The sequence below is a fragment of the Ciconia boyciana genome, chromosome 4, assembly GCF_034638445.1.
Source record: "Ciconia boyciana chromosome 4, ASM3463844v1, whole genome shotgun sequence".
NCBI lineage: Eukaryota > Metazoa > Chordata > Aves > Ciconiiformes > Ciconiidae > Ciconia > Ciconia boyciana.
In genome coordinates, this window is record NC_132937.1 from 51,600,674 (window position 1) to 51,617,961 (window position 17,288).

The following is a 17,288-nucleotide window of genomic DNA, read 5'->3' on the forward strand; positions in this document are numbered from 1 at the left end:
TCAGCTTTCCAACCAGTGCCTTGTAAGGGCTGAATATATTCCAGAAAAGATAAAGGGAGTTACTGCAGCTCAGGTGTGGGGGAAAAAGCAGCAGCTACTCTATTCAAGACCACAGACTGCAAACCCTGGAAGAAATCCCTACAATGTTGTTTTCAAAGACGACTGCTAGGAGAAATGGCTTGGAAGACTCTGGATTAGCAAAATAAATCTATAGACAGCTAAGAAAAAGGAGCATGAAAAACCATGGAGAGAAACGAAACACCAACTCTGATACAGTCACTCGAGTCATTATGGGTATGTGACCAGAAAGAAAAAAGGATACTGATCTTTGTAGTACTCTTAAAGAACTTATCTTCATTTACTGACTTTAAATAGAAATTATTAGTAATCAGAGGTTTGTTATATACAGATTTACTTTTAATTACAGTATCACTATGAACATTTCATTAAAGAACACAGTAAATGAACTAGCAAACATACTAACTTTGAAGCATAAAAGCAAAGCTTAGGATGAAAACTTACTCTTGCTTTTCATACCTAAAATACCATAGAATAATGGAGTTATTTTTTGTTACCACTCTTTACTGTGCTCTGAAGGAATAATAATTAAGGTTTTGTAGCACACTGCTCACCACAGCTTTAACACTACAAACATCTCACCATACTTCAGCTGGCTATACAAAACACAGATCCAAACTTTCAACCTTCTAGCTGCTCCTCTCTTCACCATAGACATCTGAAAGACACCAGCACTACCCTAAACAAAACTGCATTTTAATCTGGTAACAAATAGTGCAGTTTGAACCAGAATGACATAAAACATTTATATCTAATAATACCGCCTTTTCACACTTATAATCAAAGTTTGTTATCAATAAAATCATCCTCCTTTTTACCTTGGGAGTTGACAATGGAAGAGAGAAGCTGTAGTTCAGCTCACCGCTACAGGTACTGCCATGCAGAGCTATCATTGAAGCCTGGAAGACGTCACTCTCTAGTGAATACTGCGATTCAAAGGTGGACTCATCTGCTAGATCCGCGTCGCCAGAGTCCACCTAACAACAAAAGCAATTCAATCAGCCAGGCTGTTACCTTCACACCACATAAGCCCCGAACACATGCACCTCAGCTGCTACATACTGACTGACACCTTCCCTCTTTTTTTTTTCCCTCCATGTTGTACATTGAAGTTGTATTTGCACAGCATAGTAGGAAAAATTTCTGCTTGCAGTTACAATTCTTGTTACTACATCTTCAGAGGTTGCAAAGCATATCTGAAGTAAAGTGAGAGTCTCAGCTGGAATGAGTTGCAGGGCTGAGGCAGGCTGATGCCTGTTAACAGAAGTACAAGGTGTTGGGAGAATGCTGCTGTACTCCCTGGTGTCAAAATTTTTAGTTTTTTAGGGCTTTTTTTTTCTTTTTAATTTTCTTTTACAAGAATTAGCACTGAAAAAATAATGAGCTTCACTTAGTGCCACCTGTCAGGAATGCTCCCTCCACCCAACTTCATAGGTTGGGTTGTTTTTAAAAGGGTACAAAAAATAACCTTCCGGAAACTGCAATGCTTTCCAATACATTTAAAGGAAACATTTATGACATTATTTTTTTATGATTTCCAAAATATTTTACATTTGACAAGAAGATTAATACGGATAATTCTCCTGTCTTACATGAGAAATAAAATTTTAAAAAGAGTTCCAGCCATGGACGTGGGCAGTATTTTTTTCTTTTTTTTTTCCTTAAACGAAATACAACTTTTTTCAAGACTCATATACTTTCAGATACTAGAATAAAATTAAGTCCTGAAAGACTTAAAATAATAAAATTAAGTCCTAAAAGACTTAATTTATGGTGCTTCACATACTACACTTTGATTACAATTTCTTCTCCCCTGGCAGAGCTCAAGAAAGCAGTATATGCTAACAAAAATGATCAGTGAGTTCAGAGCCACGACCACACCGTAAACTTGTATGAAGCAGCCAAGTGCACCCATCTGCAGAGATGGGATCTAAGTGTTTTTCAGCCTCTGTGGTTAATCATACTATGAATTTGTTATGTCAGATTCACAACAGCAATAGCAACAACCTGCAGTGATTCAACATCATGATTGCTTTTTGGGGTACAAATGATCCATTTTTTATTGTCTCAACCCTAAAGACTTAACAGCTAATTCAGATTGCTCCTTTGGTGTAACTTACTCTCCGCCCATCTTCTGGAAAATGCAGACTAGTGTTACTGAAGCTATGCCCTGAAAAAAGGATTGTGAAAAACACAGACAGACCTGTAGAATCTGCGTGTAGATTTATCTATGAAAAACAGTATCTCATGAGTGCACTCTGCAAAGACATCTTCAACGGGGTGATTGCACATTCCATTTCATATTTTGCACATTTAATTAGACAGTTGTCAGAGCTGACAATTTAACCATATTATTATCTGCCATATATTTTCATTGTTCTTTCACAATTTTAATTTTTTGGTATGAACCACACATAGAAGTCAAATTTTTAAATACTTAAGTTTTAATCTGATCTTTTCAACACTTCTTTAATTAAAGGATATTTACAATATATAATCTGGCTTCTTCATACTTCTTCACAATGAATAGAATAAGGCAAATCCTATTATCTAACTACTGTACCTAAGTAACAAACTGCAGAAGAAAAAACAGGCAGTCTTGTTTAAAAGAAAGTTATTAAAACCGGCTTGTCATTTGCAAATGTGAAAAAACAGCAAACATACTGGAATCAGTAATTCAGAGATTTTTGCCTTGGAAGAATCCATTTCAGGTTTTTGTTTGGTTTTGGTTTTTTCCTAACGAACTAAGTTCTGGTGTTCAGTAGAAACTGTTTCCCTACTCATGTCCCCAGAAAATGAGGGCCAAATAACTTCAATATCAGGCCCAAATCAGTACAAATAACCATTAGAAGACACGGTCGGAATACATTTACAGTCTGGTTTGGGGGGGGGGGGTGTTGTAGAGTCCTGTTTCCTTTGTCTTTTTTATCTGAGTTCTCATTGGTAACTTCTGGGCTGTGTAAGGTACTGAATGCTAGGGTAAGCCACATTGTTTGTACAAGCGAACACCTTTTGACCTTGCAAATGTCATAATCACTGATTGATGCTGAAGTCTAAAGAATACTATTAGGAGGAATTGTTGGCAGCTTTTGAAGACAGACAGCATTCTTTTTCAGGCTGGCTTACATGCAAAAAGAGAGTTACAAAAACTTTTCAAGGTAGAGAAGTGATGTATGATGATATATAGGCAAAGAGATTTATTTACAAAATAAGAAAATGAACATTTCTCTACACAAGGTGAGGTTTTTAAAGGGATAGTCAGTGCATGCAAGGAAACGTGGGTAGCCATGCACTTTTGAATACTTCAGCAAAGTACTTCCCTTTTTTCCAGCAACTAACATATCATAGGCCAGATTCACAGCTCATGCAAACAGCCAAAATCTCCAGATGCCAGTTTCTATCATGTGGGGATCCATCCCAACTATGGCAGATGAGTACTGTGATGACAGTAAACACTAAAAAATAAGCACGAACAGTGACAAAGCAACCCCTTTCATTACAAAATGCAAAGACTTAAGAAATCTTTGGTAAGTTGGGCCACTAACCAGAGCCAGCTCAGCATGGAAGAGGGCTGTATCAGCTGGCCCCTCCTCCTCAAGTGACTGGGCAGTGTAGAAAAAGCAATCTTCCTTAGCAGAGACATAGCCCTCCTCTGGTGAAAGCTGCAGAAAGAACGAAGCTCTGAGTTGGATGAGTGGCCAGGACACAGGGTTTCAGAGTGCGTTATGTGTGAAGGTTTAGAGAGGCAAATGAACTCCAGATTCATTTGGAAGAATTCATTTCAATGACAGTCACAGTGTTGGGTAGGTAAAGAGACAATTATTTTTTTTCCAAATTCACCTGAATTGATTCAGCTTCACATCTCATTTTACATCCCCAAGTAATGAAAAAGGCCTATCCAGCTATACCAGAGAGCCCACAGCTGAGTCTAAACTCATCTTCAATTTCTGCTCTTATTAAACATATACTAAAACTGCCATCAGAGCTGCCACCAGGGAAACAGCCTGACAGCAGAGGCCTTTACAGCCTTGCTAGCCGCAGAGTAATCTTGTTAGCAGGCAGGAAGACTGCATCCACTGTCTGTGTTTTAAGATTGTATCTGCCAGGTGGAACAGCCTCAAGAGGACAAAACATAATTCTGACTATAAACCAGTAGCTTTTCCCAACATAATTTGATGCTAGGTGCATTCGTTCAGTACTGCAAAGAAGCCAGTGATTATTCACAATGTTTAATTAATTGGCAAGCATAGTACATGAAATATTAAAGTGCAAATGTTGAATGTTTACAAAATGCTAGGAACAGAAACAAAACCCCCAGGCATTTTCTCTTTTAGAGTGACATCTTCTTAAGTATGAAAATGATGATTTGCAGGACATTTTAGTGTGTAACACAGAGTTTCTACCACGAAAAACAAATTTAACAAAGCAAGTTTAAAAAGTACCCTCTTACTATGAAAGGAAAGTTTCTAGTAACTTAAACATCAGCCATTCCCTCCCCCACTCCACAAAGATCTACTAAGAATGAAAATTTGATATTTGCATCCACAAGGATTACAAGATTATCATTTCACAAAAAGCAAAAATGAACCCCAAAGACTGCACTTGGGCTTAAAAATATAATGAAAGGTATCTTATTTGTATATATAAACTGATGCCATTCTACTGATTTGAATTTAACACACCAGGGACACTAGTCCACTACCATCCTTACTGACACACTATCTCAGTAACCCTAGGACTCCTTCAACCTCATTCTTCTAATTGTTACAGACTACCTTCTAAAATCTAGCCTGAAATAATTTATGGCTATAGGAAAATAACCAGTTTGAGGTATATGAACTGAAGACTACTCACCATTCTTTAAACATAAAGTGCACAGTCTAAATACAAAGGCTGCATATGTACTATACCTTGCAAAGCAAAGGAATAGGCAAATTCCAGGCAAAGCACAAAAAATTGACTTTATGTCACCATCTCACACATTCAGAGAATCTTGTGAAGTGTACAAAATTATGCCTGGCAACTTGCAGCCCTGAAAGACTGTGCTGGTTGCAAGATGCTTCGCTGTTTTACCAGCTGCGAGACAGGTGTGCAATGTCCTGCAATCACTACACCAGTCATACCCTACACAGACCACTCCTACATGCAAGGAGATAGAGGAATCTGTTAAAGACAGTTTCTGGATGTTTTGAGCCACCTAGCTGTACCCCAAAGCACACAAAGTGTATGCAGAAGTCAGGATCATTGTGTACCAGATTAAATTACATGAAAAGTACCCATCGAATTCCCAAATCCTTACAGGCAGTGGTTTGGCAACTCCTATTTTAACTGTTCCTGCTGGGGCTCCTTTCAGTGCTTGCACCGCTTCCTCCAGGCTGCCATTTTCCAAGTTGATATCATTGACAAACATAAGCCGATCTCCAGGAAGAAGTCTGCCATCTTGCTCGGCCACACCCCCAGGAACTAATGAGCGAATCACAATTACAGTGTTTGCTGGATCAACAGGATCCTAATTAAATAAAACAAAGAAAAACATTTCCTTTTACTTACCCTTTCATGTTTTGAGAGGCTAATTTTTATGCAGAGTCAGGTTATTAAAAAAGTTGGAGCTCTGCTCCAGATGAAACCTCAGCAGGAACATACCCTCCTGCCCATACAGCCCATACATTTAGACTTCCACCTATTTTTAATTCTTAAATGTGAAAATTGTTACTCCTTTCTAAGTGATGTCCCATCATATATCTCCAGCATAAAATACTGCTAAATTGCAGAGTGCTGTTCATGCTGTAATGAGTAATTACACACCAGAAATTCAAATACTTCCTACTGCAGTGACAGCATTGCAGACTTCATCCTCCTTTACACTCAGTGGTTTGGGAATAAAGCTGGGCAGTGCAGCCTGGGGCAAAGTTAACACGTGCACTCTGGCGGAACAAAGGGCTTATTTTCAATAACTCTCTTGTACTCCACGGCATCAGATCTTGCTCAGCTGAGGAAGCACTTTTTAAGAGGCAAGACCTTGTGCATGCCTAATTAAACACTTTATGGGAGACAGGAACATACCAATACAGCACTCCAATCAACAAGACACAACAAAGTGGTGTTTGCTTTTAAAAAAGAAAACTGCTTTGAAGGCCCCATCCTTCAACATGCTGATTTTTATAAAAACACCAGCATCAAATACTAAGAACAGGAACGTATGATTCTGTTATAACAGTTATCATAGGTGCACACATCTGCATGATTCTTGTACAATTACATACACAAGGAACATCATTACATGTTAATACAACACATGGCATGTGTTGAGTGCATGCACAGAAATAAACAAGAAATGTAATAGTGTACCAGCTTTACTGATACCAAAAGGAAGAGAAAAGCAAACATCTACAAATTGGCATGCAACTGTAACAAGTTTCCATGACGAGATGTATGTCTGAACGGATGCACACCATCAAGGCAGCACCCAAAACCACAGGACCTGGAGATGGATGAAAGCTAGTGTGAGAGAGAGGTGCTGAGGGAGGGAGGGAGGGAGGGAGGGAGGGAAGGACACCAAGAAGACCCTTAACACTTCATGGCAGTTAATGCAGTAAGAAGAATGCCATGGAGCAATAAAATGCTTCACAAGTGGAAATACAACTAGTACTGCTGGAGATAGTGCTTAAAACTGAACACTGACACCTTCCTCACTAATTTAACAACAAGTATTTACACTGCCACTTTAGATGACACTGCATGACACATCTTTTGAAAAAAATCACCTCTCTAGTGTATGTGATAGTCTACCCTGGGGTCAGAAATTATGTAGACTTTCCTACAGGCCTGCCATTGTGTAAAACATGAGGAAGGTATTACTATGAACATAACTGTCCTTAATTTTAGTCACTGTTCATTGCAAATTAATTGAAAATGTGATGGAAACAGCAAAGTACAAAGATAAACCTCACTGTAAACTTACTGTTCACAGTCTTAGATGAAAGCAGAAACTTCAGTGACAAAATGAAATGTTTTAACCATGTCTCAAAGGAGGGAACATAGGACAAATTGCAAATATTGTAACATCAAAAAAAGGTAAGTTTCAGAAATCTGACTACAGCTGTAGGATATAATCAAACTCACATTTGCAAAATATATAAAACAACTTAAGGTACTTCCCACAACCCTTCAGTATTAGATTCCATAAACAAAATTCTGTAACTAACCACATAGGCAACCACCATTTGTGTCAACGTTTCAGAAGAGGATGAAGCAAAAATGTGCTTTACTTTGTGCTGACATGGACTCCAAATACTCAGGCTCAGCTATGTTGTCTTACTGTAGAGCATCATGAGTAACACATTAAAGTGTAATGACTGTTTCATGAAACAGATCCTTGGCTATGCCTTTATCCTTCAGATTATTAAACTACACCGCTCTTCGCCTTTATCAGTGTGCAAATGCAAAATACTACTGAGGCACAGATTAATTCTAAGCAGTGCCCTATGGGCATAATTCCCGCCTGGAAGTGACCTCCAGATGCAAATGCATATACTCTTAGGGACAAGATCCAGCACAGACCTGGGAAGAGACTGGGTCCTGCAAGCCTACACTGACCACAGGGAGAAATTACTTGACTCTGAACAGATTAAAAATTATCCTCTGTGACAACTGGGAACAGGAGGAACATTTGTTCTGGGATCCTGACCAAGTGCAGGCAGGAGACAGGCACTGAGCTGTTCATTGGGACACACCAAGAATCACAGCTTGAGATACCCAGGAATTTTGAAGTCAAACACAAAATGAATGGGGGTGTTCAGCACGTCCTGGACAGAGAGCAGCTAAGTAAGGGATTTCAGAATTGCAGTTCTGGATTTTAGTAAATCCTGCTTTAAGGACCTAAGTCCTTTATTGGATCTTGCCCTAAGCACCTCACTGCAGGTGCAAAATATAAAACTAAATGCCTGAATATTCTGACTACATCATTCGTTGCCCCTGGGGCACTAGCAGATAAGCCTTGTGAAGACCCTAGTATATTCTGGATTATCTGTTTTTCTGGACCAGTATTACGATTATCATTAGAACCTGTAATCTTAATACAGTAGGAGGAATAAGTAAGGTAGCTAGTGGGATGCCTACCAGTAGTGACATCCATTTAGCTTTACTGTATTGCTTGGTTTCCATTAACATTTACCGTTAAAATATGTATTTAGATCATACTGCAAGATCCAAACAATAGAAAATATTTTGTCCTCTACTGAAAGAAAGGAGTACAGAAGTTACCTGGTAGTCCAATATGCTAAATCCAAGTCCCATACTCCCCTTCTCCAGCTCAATGTGCTGTACTTCTGTTTCCCACATCGCCATAGACGAGCTTTGCACCTCTTCCATACCCTGACCCTCGTCAGCTATTTCCAAAGCTGTTCCGTCTGTTTCCGAGGAGCCAATGAATCCAAGTTCTATGTGAGCCTGAGAAAAACAGTGAATGTTCACCACTAAAATGTAAATGCTTGTGAATCTGCAAAGACAAAACTCAGTTCATCAAGAACAAGACAAAAACTAAGTGATGTCTCTCTAAGCAAAGAGAAAGTGCAAGCACTCAGCAGAGTTAACAAGTCTGATAAAGCTAGCACAGAATTCACATATTCTTGTAACAAAATAGTTATGCTGCAAGTATACAAAAGTACTCACTGGAAAAAATATTTACAAAATGGAATTTCTGTCAAACTAAAAACTTCAGAAAACTTCATTAGTACACGTATTCAAATATACAGGAAATATTTGTTGTTAAACAGTATGTCTAAAAACATGCCTTGATTTAAACATAGTAGCACTGACAGGAGTCAGAACATTTGAAAAACAGACACACACACATACATACACACACATATACATTTTTCTCTTCCCTTGGTTTCATAGAAAAGCTTAGCAACAGTAAGCTGAATTTGGTGCCTTGCCCAGAACTCGGAATTACTGTGTCTCTTTTCATACAAATGCTATTGCTTTGTATATTATACAGCAGACCATTCCTGCATGTTTAATACATCAGGCTGCCCAGTGCTTTGCACTTAGGAGAGACAGAAGCATGTCTGCCAGTGAATGCACACACAGTTCTGCACAACACAAACCCAGAAAGCAAAGTTCAAAACCAGATGAAATACATTCAAATTCTCAAGAACACACAGTTCAGTTTGCCATACCCCCACAGCCCACCTGCAGAACAGAAGTTAAGTACTTCGGTAGATAGACCTGCGCCCCAGAATATTTCTGCCCATGACCTACCAGCATTGACATCTTCTGGTTGGCCTAAAGTATGGCTGACGAACATAATTTGCCTTTTTCTAGATACCTCGTTCCAAGTCCTAAAATATTAAAATGTACTTTCTAATCTTGTACAAGAATTTTATATGTTTGTTCTCAAGGAAACGGTCATTTTCTCAGTGATTTTTTAAAGACAAAATACCTTTTCTGTGAGCTGAACCTCAGATAGACTTAGACTCTCCAGTACTTCTGGGTGAGTGATGGGGGGAACTACCGGACGACAGCACACCATTGTCACGTTAACAGGCAGTTCTTTCAAGATATTGACCACATCCTTGTGGTTTTCTCCAAGCAAAGAGATGTCATTCACCTAAATAAATAAAGAATAAACAGTGTTTAGAAGTACAGTGAACAAAAATGTGTAAAAAAAAAAAACCCAACCACTAAACACTTGATTTAAAAACAAACAAACAAAACCAAAAACAACAACAACAAAACACTCAACAAACACCATGCTAATGGACATTGTCAACCCTTAATTTCTACTCAGTTTGGTGCTCAGAATCAGCACCAAGGTAAGTTTTGAACTGAATGGATAGTCTCATAAATTGCGTGACGCCACCCTACAAACACCACATTATCTGTCACTTCATGTTTCTTGCATTCACGTGAACCAAATTCACATTTTAATTCTAAGAAAATTATTTAGAACAGTAAACAGGTGTTTAGTCCCTTCACTGTGTAAGGATATTCCTATTAAATCTTAATGCTTTTGCTAGGTATTCTTTTTTGGTGACTCTGAACTGTATCTGAAAAATCAGCTGAGAAATGCATGTAAGCATATACATGCACATAAATACGCATAAGTACATATGAAGTGACTGCTCAAGCACTTCTGGTTACAGCTGGTACACGGTTAGATATGCTACATTTGCAAAGTCGTAACCTGTGAGAAGCAAGTCACTGCTCAAAAATCTTACTGAATGCAGACTAAGATAAAGCAGTATTTTTTCTTACTTCCAGCAGCTCATCCCCACTGAACAGCTTGCCGCTTCGTCCAACTGGCCCCTCCGGTAAGATAGATCTGATGAAATGGTGTCCCACTGTAGCTTCAAGGCTTATCCCTAACCCACTGCTTTCGCTAAATTTGTTAACTACAGCCACCTAAAATAAGATTAAGAAATGGTTACTTTTGACATATTTACAGCTGTACCTGTTACTTTTCATTTCAATTTACATACAATAAGGTGGATATTCCAGAAGTGAGAAACCAGAAATATTGTCACGTGTAATGCAGACTTCTAGACTGCAAAAGCATCCAAAGTTACTAGCTTAGGTTTTTCAACAACACTGAGGGAAATAGTAACTGCAGCTTAAAAGAAAGAATCCAACTTTAACTTCCCAATAAGATGAAAAGCATTGAGAGGGAAAAACAAATACTAGATAAAAACAAAAATCTGCAGGCTACCCTTAGTGAAAGTTACACAATCACAAGATAGTAGACTATTCTGGAAAGGAAACTACTGTTATGGATTCACAGAGTGTTATCCAGGAACCACAAAAGACCAAAACACCCTGTTTGGAGTAACATGACTATGTTGCCCCATGCATGTGGACAGAAAGTCAGCATCACAGACCTACTCTTTTACCTGCTTTTATGTGGTGCTTCAGTCTCTTATGCAAGAACAACAATAAAAGCCCCTTAAGCACAGAAACTGAAACACAGCCCAATCCAGTATGATCTATGCCAGATGGGAAAGAGGCTCTGCAATACATTTGTGTAAAAATGTGACAAATGCTTGGATCAGGGGGCAGTCGAGTAAAAACTGAAATTTTGATCACATACTACTTCAGCATAAACAAGAGGGAACTGTATATGACAACAACATATCTAGTAAAACATACTTTTCCAGACATTACAGCTCTGGCATATAATTTTGAAATGAGGTCCTAAACTCAGACACTGCTTTTCAACTGTATCTAAAGTAAATGTCCTACGCATTATTTAGATCATTACATCAAACAATTCATTCAGTATGCAGAATGGGTAAGATGTTGCAAGCACTAGCTTCAAATTCTGGCTAATTAAGGCAGCTTTGAAGTTCACCTTAAAAATTATTTTTTCCTCTAATACACATTTATCCTCTTGAAGCTAGGAAATCTGTGAAACAATACTCATAGGCACAGTAACCTAAGAAGCCTGTGATTATTTTGCTAAAATCAATACAGAAAAATATATATCTATATTCAAAATTTATAATCAAAATAAAATACTCTCAACAGATTAAGGAGCATATGTATGATTTTTATTTATAAAGGAACAAATTCAATACAAACATATTTGTATCTGTATGTTAGCAACATAATAGGTGGACAGATCAAAGGGCATTTAGTAAAAGTAATCAAAGCTTACCTACCACTATTTCATAATTCGAACCCATAATCCTCTGCCACTTTGCCTTTGTAGCTGCTTCTTCTGTTGTAGTTAGCTGGAAATCTAAAAGTTATGTCTGAGATTACTGCGACAAAAAGTAAAACATCCTGTCTATTCCTATAACTGATAAAGTATACGGACCATGCAAGACTACACAATCATTCCTGTGATGCCAGAACTCTCCTAAATATGACTAAAATCTTGACATGTTTTGCCTCACCAGGCTTGGGTTTACCAGAGGAGAAACTTACAAAATAGTATTAGATCCCACCCCCGCAAAACTAACTGTAATTTGAAAGACATGAAGTTCAGTTAAAAAGTTTGGTGTGAATAGCAGAAAGGATATATATTTAAACTAGCCTCAGTGTTGAGTGAATTTAATGCAACTTTACAAGATAACGGGCACAATGCAAATGAAAAAGTTATATGCATGCCCTGGGGCATCTGTTAAACCAGACTCTGTGTGGGCCGATCACATTGATTCAGGGGGATGGCCGAAATACTTACATATGTGGTACTGCATACTGATCCTTTTGGACAGACCCTGCACTTTACAGAGTGTGCCCAAGGAAAGTTTTCCAACAAAAACTGGAGGTTTTGTACTTTCAAAACTATGAGCACAACTGTAAAAGATTTTTTGAAACTGTAGGCCCTAGAGGGCAGTGAGAAAACTCAAGTCCTAGCTCTTTTTCTTTTTTTTCTTTTTTTTTTTTTCTTTTTTTGTTAGATTCACATGCGTGCACAATTACAATGAGAAATAGTTCTAATAGCTAAAGAGCAGAAAGGAAATTGGAAGGGAAGAAGAGGAGAAAAGTAATGATGCTGTGAAAAATATAATGACAAGCTAGGCAGCAAACTGCAGCAATTCCTAACTTGATTGAAAGTTTATGTGCAGGTTGAAAAAACAGAGAAATGCTTTCCTCCTGCTTATTTTCCCCACATTCACACTGTTTAAATTCTAGGGCAGGAAAAAACAAAAAGCAGTATTTAGATACAACAGTCCTCAAACACAGTGGATTTAACAGGACCTCACATATTCAAGGTCCATGGTCTGTGCTGTGCCTAGGGTATCAGAATAAACTCTTCAGAACTGAACGCTCATCACAGGCGAAGACTAGAATCTTCCTTACCAGATTAAGTTCCCAACTCCCACTGACTTTTAGTAAGAATTTAAAGTGACTAACAGCCTCAGACTCAGTTTTAAATCTAGTCATTGCTCAGAAACATTACTAAAAATAAAGCCAGGTGTTGTGTGGCATTCAAATATGACAGTATTTTCCCCAAAGCAGAGACCTTGCAGTATCTGAAGGAAAGGTGTTTAAAACAAAGTCTTCAGCTATCCAGGATAGTGGAAAGCATGAGTTATGAAAATATACATATCACAGAACTCATATGGGTGATGCTTTTCAGTTCCCCTCTAGCTCTGGAAGCAGGAAAATGTTAGAAAACACATCAAGTGCTGTCTCAATCTGGAAAACATATAATCACATAGGACTTCTGAAATGCAGCACAGTGCCCTAACCATTCAAGAGGGAAAGGAAAATACCCATTAGAAAATAAGAATTTCCACCAAGAGCATGGTGGGAAACGTCAGAGCGTATCAGTGCACCAGAACTGACTGAATTTCAAATATTATCAGAGAACACACATTGAAATGAAGGCAAGCATTTGTGAAAGGGAAGTTTATCAGAAGAGGTAGAAGTCCTGGAACTGCAGCTGGACAGCTGCAGGCAGCTAGAAGGATAAGGCATGTTGGGGAATGAGGAGAGAAAAAGTTTAATACACAACTAGACTAAAAAGAGTAGAAATACAAAACTAGACTAAAAAGAGGGCTGAGCATGTAGCAGAAGTAGACTGCTTCATGTGACATCTTTGACACATAATTATTTTCAGAGACATACAGTAGTCAATGATCTTAGAGCACTCAAGAGTACATGCTTACATGTATGATTACTTTCACTTTCTAGCTGTACCTCACCTACACAGCACACAGGAGATGGAAAGGCACACAAAACACCTTATCTTTGTGTCAGCACACCCAAGTGCATTTTCACAGAATAAAATATTAAACATTGCAAACCTGTTTCCTGTTGTTTCATGTCCTCTCCAATATTTAACGCACTGGCACTGCATGGCAGTGATGGGGATCCCTGTTCTACTTCACTGTTATCTGGAAAAAGAAGCAGCAGCCTTTTCAGCTATTCTATGTGTTGTAATATTCATCAAGCTCATAGGCATGCCTCAGGGCACTGACTCTCTCTTCCACTGGACTTCAGAGGACCCATATTTGGCAAATGGAATCTGGCATGAGGGGCCCAGAAGAAATGCCATATTTTGATGACATTTTGCCTTCTCCAGTGAATTTTTCAATGAAACAAGAAAAAAAAGCACAGCTATCAGTAGCTGTATCTCTATGATTGAAAGAAAAGTTACTGGAAAACATACAAATATACATTCTTTAGCACCCTTGTATTACCTTTTTTTTTTCCTCTTCTTTCCTTTGTGCAATTCAGGAAGCTGACACGGAAAAACAAAGATGCTACAGACTTGGAGACCGGCATACCTACAAGACTTTTCACTTGTAGAAAGCCTCTCCTACCACAGAGTTCTGTTAGGTATGTTGCTGACTGTCAGCTGTCTTGAACACCTCTAGGCTGGAGAAACAGCACTTTCAGAGCATTTCCTCTGTAATTTTTGCTAAAGGTGAGAATGAGAGGATGCCATACAGATAACATACTACTGGGTCCTTCAAAATATTGTGCGAGGTGGGGATTATGCCTCAGTCTATGAGTTGTGATATACTTCTGCTGACATCAACCTATAACACAAATACCTGAAAAAAAATCTATGCAGCCAGCCTCTGTGCAGATATTCTGTTCAAACACACTGACTTTCAAGGTCTGGCACATATACTTTGAGATGTGCACAGTATAAGATTAAGCTTCACTAATATCATCTCATCAGCAGCAAAATTAATATTGGTCATTGGCTTCTGAACTTTGTATACATACATAGTTAATGCCCTATCAGATTATTAATAACCTCTAGATATAGGCCACTCCTCTCATACTTCAAGCTTGTGACACTGACATGGAAGAGTGAAAGGAACTGAGACTTGCTTTTGATCATTGTGGAGGGTATCTCTTTGCTTGCTCTTGAATGCAGCTCTCCCCCTTGAGCACGCACAAAACGTTCACTGCCTTCTTACCATTTGAAGATTTGCAGGATCAAAGTCTTGAAGCAATGCAGCCAGAGCTTTCAACACTCACTTTGAAAATGTAGCAAATAATACCACTGTGTCTAAAAGATTAATCAAACCATAGTAGACCAAATTCTCCCCTCATGTACAGCTGCTCTGCCGTCAGTAATAGCTCCCCAGAATGAATCTGGCCCATTTTATTTCCAGTTTGCAATTGAGAAGAAAAATGTTTCAAGCCAACTTTAAAGCAAAGCCAGTTTTAATTACCTTTGGCTGTGCCACTATCCATTGTTTGGAACAGTAAGTCCTTTTCAACAGCAGCACTGAAGTCCTCCTGGGGCTGAATATGATTTTCCTGCTTAAGCCCTCTTCTGATCAAAGTGAGCCGAACCGTTTGTCCCGTGTGCCGCAAAACATCAACTGCTTGCTGGTTAGTAAAACCCTGAAGATTTGTTCCATCCACCTGCAGGATTAAGCAGCTTTTCAGCCCACAAGACAACACCCAGAAAAAAAAAGATATCCAGGGCAAAATCATATGGTGAGCTCTCAGCATCTGTTAGCCTGAGCACAAAGCAAGCGGAGGTACAAGAACAAAAACCTGGATGACTTAATGACATTGGATACATTAAGCACTTTCACTAGAATGCCCCGCAGCTAGGTAACAACCAGTACCACAGCGAAGTGGGGAGAAGTGCTTTGGGTGCCCACTACAGTGAGGCCAGGCAGATCTGCTCTGCGAGGTAGGAGAGGACACAGCACATGCTGTGCAGGGCACGTTGTGCAGCCTGCCTGCTTGACCGCTTCAGCCATACCCACCTCCGAGTAGAAAATACTGGGTGAATAAACCAACACAGCCATGGCCGGGAGAGCTGGGGAGGGGAGGGTGAGGAGAGACACATCCATCCACTGTGATAGAAAGAACTACAGAGTGCAGCCGTTCTAAGGCCAAGCAACCTCAGACACAGTGAAGTCCAATTTCCCAATCAAACACTGTCCCAGCCAGCCAGATGTTATCTCTGGTCCATCATTTTAATATTCTAAAGAACAAGATTTTGGCCTCTTCTTTTTGAAGTTACCCCATTATCTCATTAACACAGGGTTTTTTTCTAAAACTCAAGACTTTGGCATTGTTCAATTTCATCCCATTATCCCTAGTACACCTCACTTTTTATTCTCCTTCTCCCTGCAAACTCCATATTATCCTATTCTTTCTCTGTCTCACCCCTCAGTGCCTTTAATTTCTGAAATAATTCTAACAATACTATATCCCTTGACTCCCGTAGTTGTTTCAGTCTACCTATACAACACACATATTCCATTATTTTAATTCCTCCTGCAAGAAGAACAACTCCCCCCAGACCCTTAATCATTTTGTTGCCCTTCTCTGAACAGAATAGCAACTCTGGTGCTCTTCTAAATACAAAGTAATTAAAAATGAGCTGGGGTTATTTAATTTTTTCTCCACACTTAAGCAAACCATATTTTAAAAATGTTTATTAATCTTTTGTCTGAGGTCACTCAAATCTTTTTCTCCTTCTGCATCTGCAGTAGAAGAAATCAAACTTAGGAATAATCAATTTTAGTCATTTGTAGTCAGCATTTAAATCATTATAAAAACCATATATATTTCCACATACAAACATGCAGGCACATTTGTACTTGGAGAGAGATCCTAACTTGTTCTTAGTGCTGCCTTCACACAAATGCAAGGCCAGATCTATGAGAGCCACAAAAACATGGTTCCTGCATTCATGGCCTGATTTTCACCACACAACTAACATTTTATGCATGAAAAGATTTTCTTCTTTCTCTGAGCATCTAAAACTTTAATGACATATTTTTAAAAATCATTTTGAAAACAGTTGCTTAATTTGAATCCAACTTTGAAACTTTGCATTTACTAAACAGTTTCAAAGCTCCTACTGGTAAGACACACACATACAACAGATTTTATTAAGAAACTCAAGTTACACACAAGTAGCATAATCAGAAAGATAATGTGATCGAATACTCAGTCAAAAAAAGGACTTGCCATTTCAACACCAATCCTAAACGTTTTAAACACGTACTATATGAGTATTTCTTTACAACTTAAAGAAGTAGAGTTTTCCAGACAAACGATCTAATTTCTTTCTGTGTTTACTTACAACTATAATTTGATCTCCTACATGGATTCTGCCGTCATGTTCAACAGCACTGCCTTTTGTAATGCTTTTCACAAAGATACCAGAAGGTTCTGGGATGAAGAAACAGAGAAAATTATATTAACTAATTTATTAAGAAACAATTTAAATAATGCAACAATCTCCAACTAATGCTACCAGCCAAAGGGAGAAA

At 38.6% G+C, this 17,288-nt stretch overlaps 1 protein-coding gene across 22 annotated transcripts in view; it reads right to left on the minus strand.

The window, feature by feature from the left end:
- The window catches only part of MPDZ (multiple PDZ domain crumbs cell polarity complex component), a 139,885-nt gene that overhangs the window by 91,398 nt on the left and 31,199 nt on the right, over window positions 1-17,288 (minus strand). For 21 of the 22 annotated variants that reach the window (XR_012042026.1, XR_012042038.1, XR_012042039.1 and 18 more), the window contains 10 exons: window positions 17,099-17,187; window positions 15,219-15,414; window positions 13,833-13,922; window positions 11,736-11,815; window positions 10,336-10,482; window positions 9,521-9,688; window positions 8,341-8,526; window positions 5,378-5,587; window positions 3,624-3,740; window positions 897-1,055 (listed from right to left, as the gene is read on the minus strand). Coding sequence is in view for 1 of the 22 variants with exons in the window: in XM_072858910.1 (XP_072715011.1) it covers window positions 897-1,055; window positions 3,624-3,740; window positions 5,378-5,587; window positions 8,341-8,526; window positions 9,521-9,688; window positions 10,336-10,482; window positions 11,736-11,815; window positions 13,833-13,922; window positions 15,219-15,414; window positions 17,099-17,187 (1,442 nt within the window). In the remaining 21 variants the exon portion in view is untranslated. The remainder of the gene's footprint in view (window positions 1-896; window positions 1,056-3,623; window positions 3,741-5,377; window positions 5,588-8,340; window positions 8,527-9,520; window positions 9,689-10,335; window positions 10,483-11,735; window positions 11,816-13,832; window positions 13,923-15,218; window positions 15,415-17,098; window positions 17,188-17,288) is intronic. The other variant, XR_012042042.1, reaches the window with a different exon arrangement.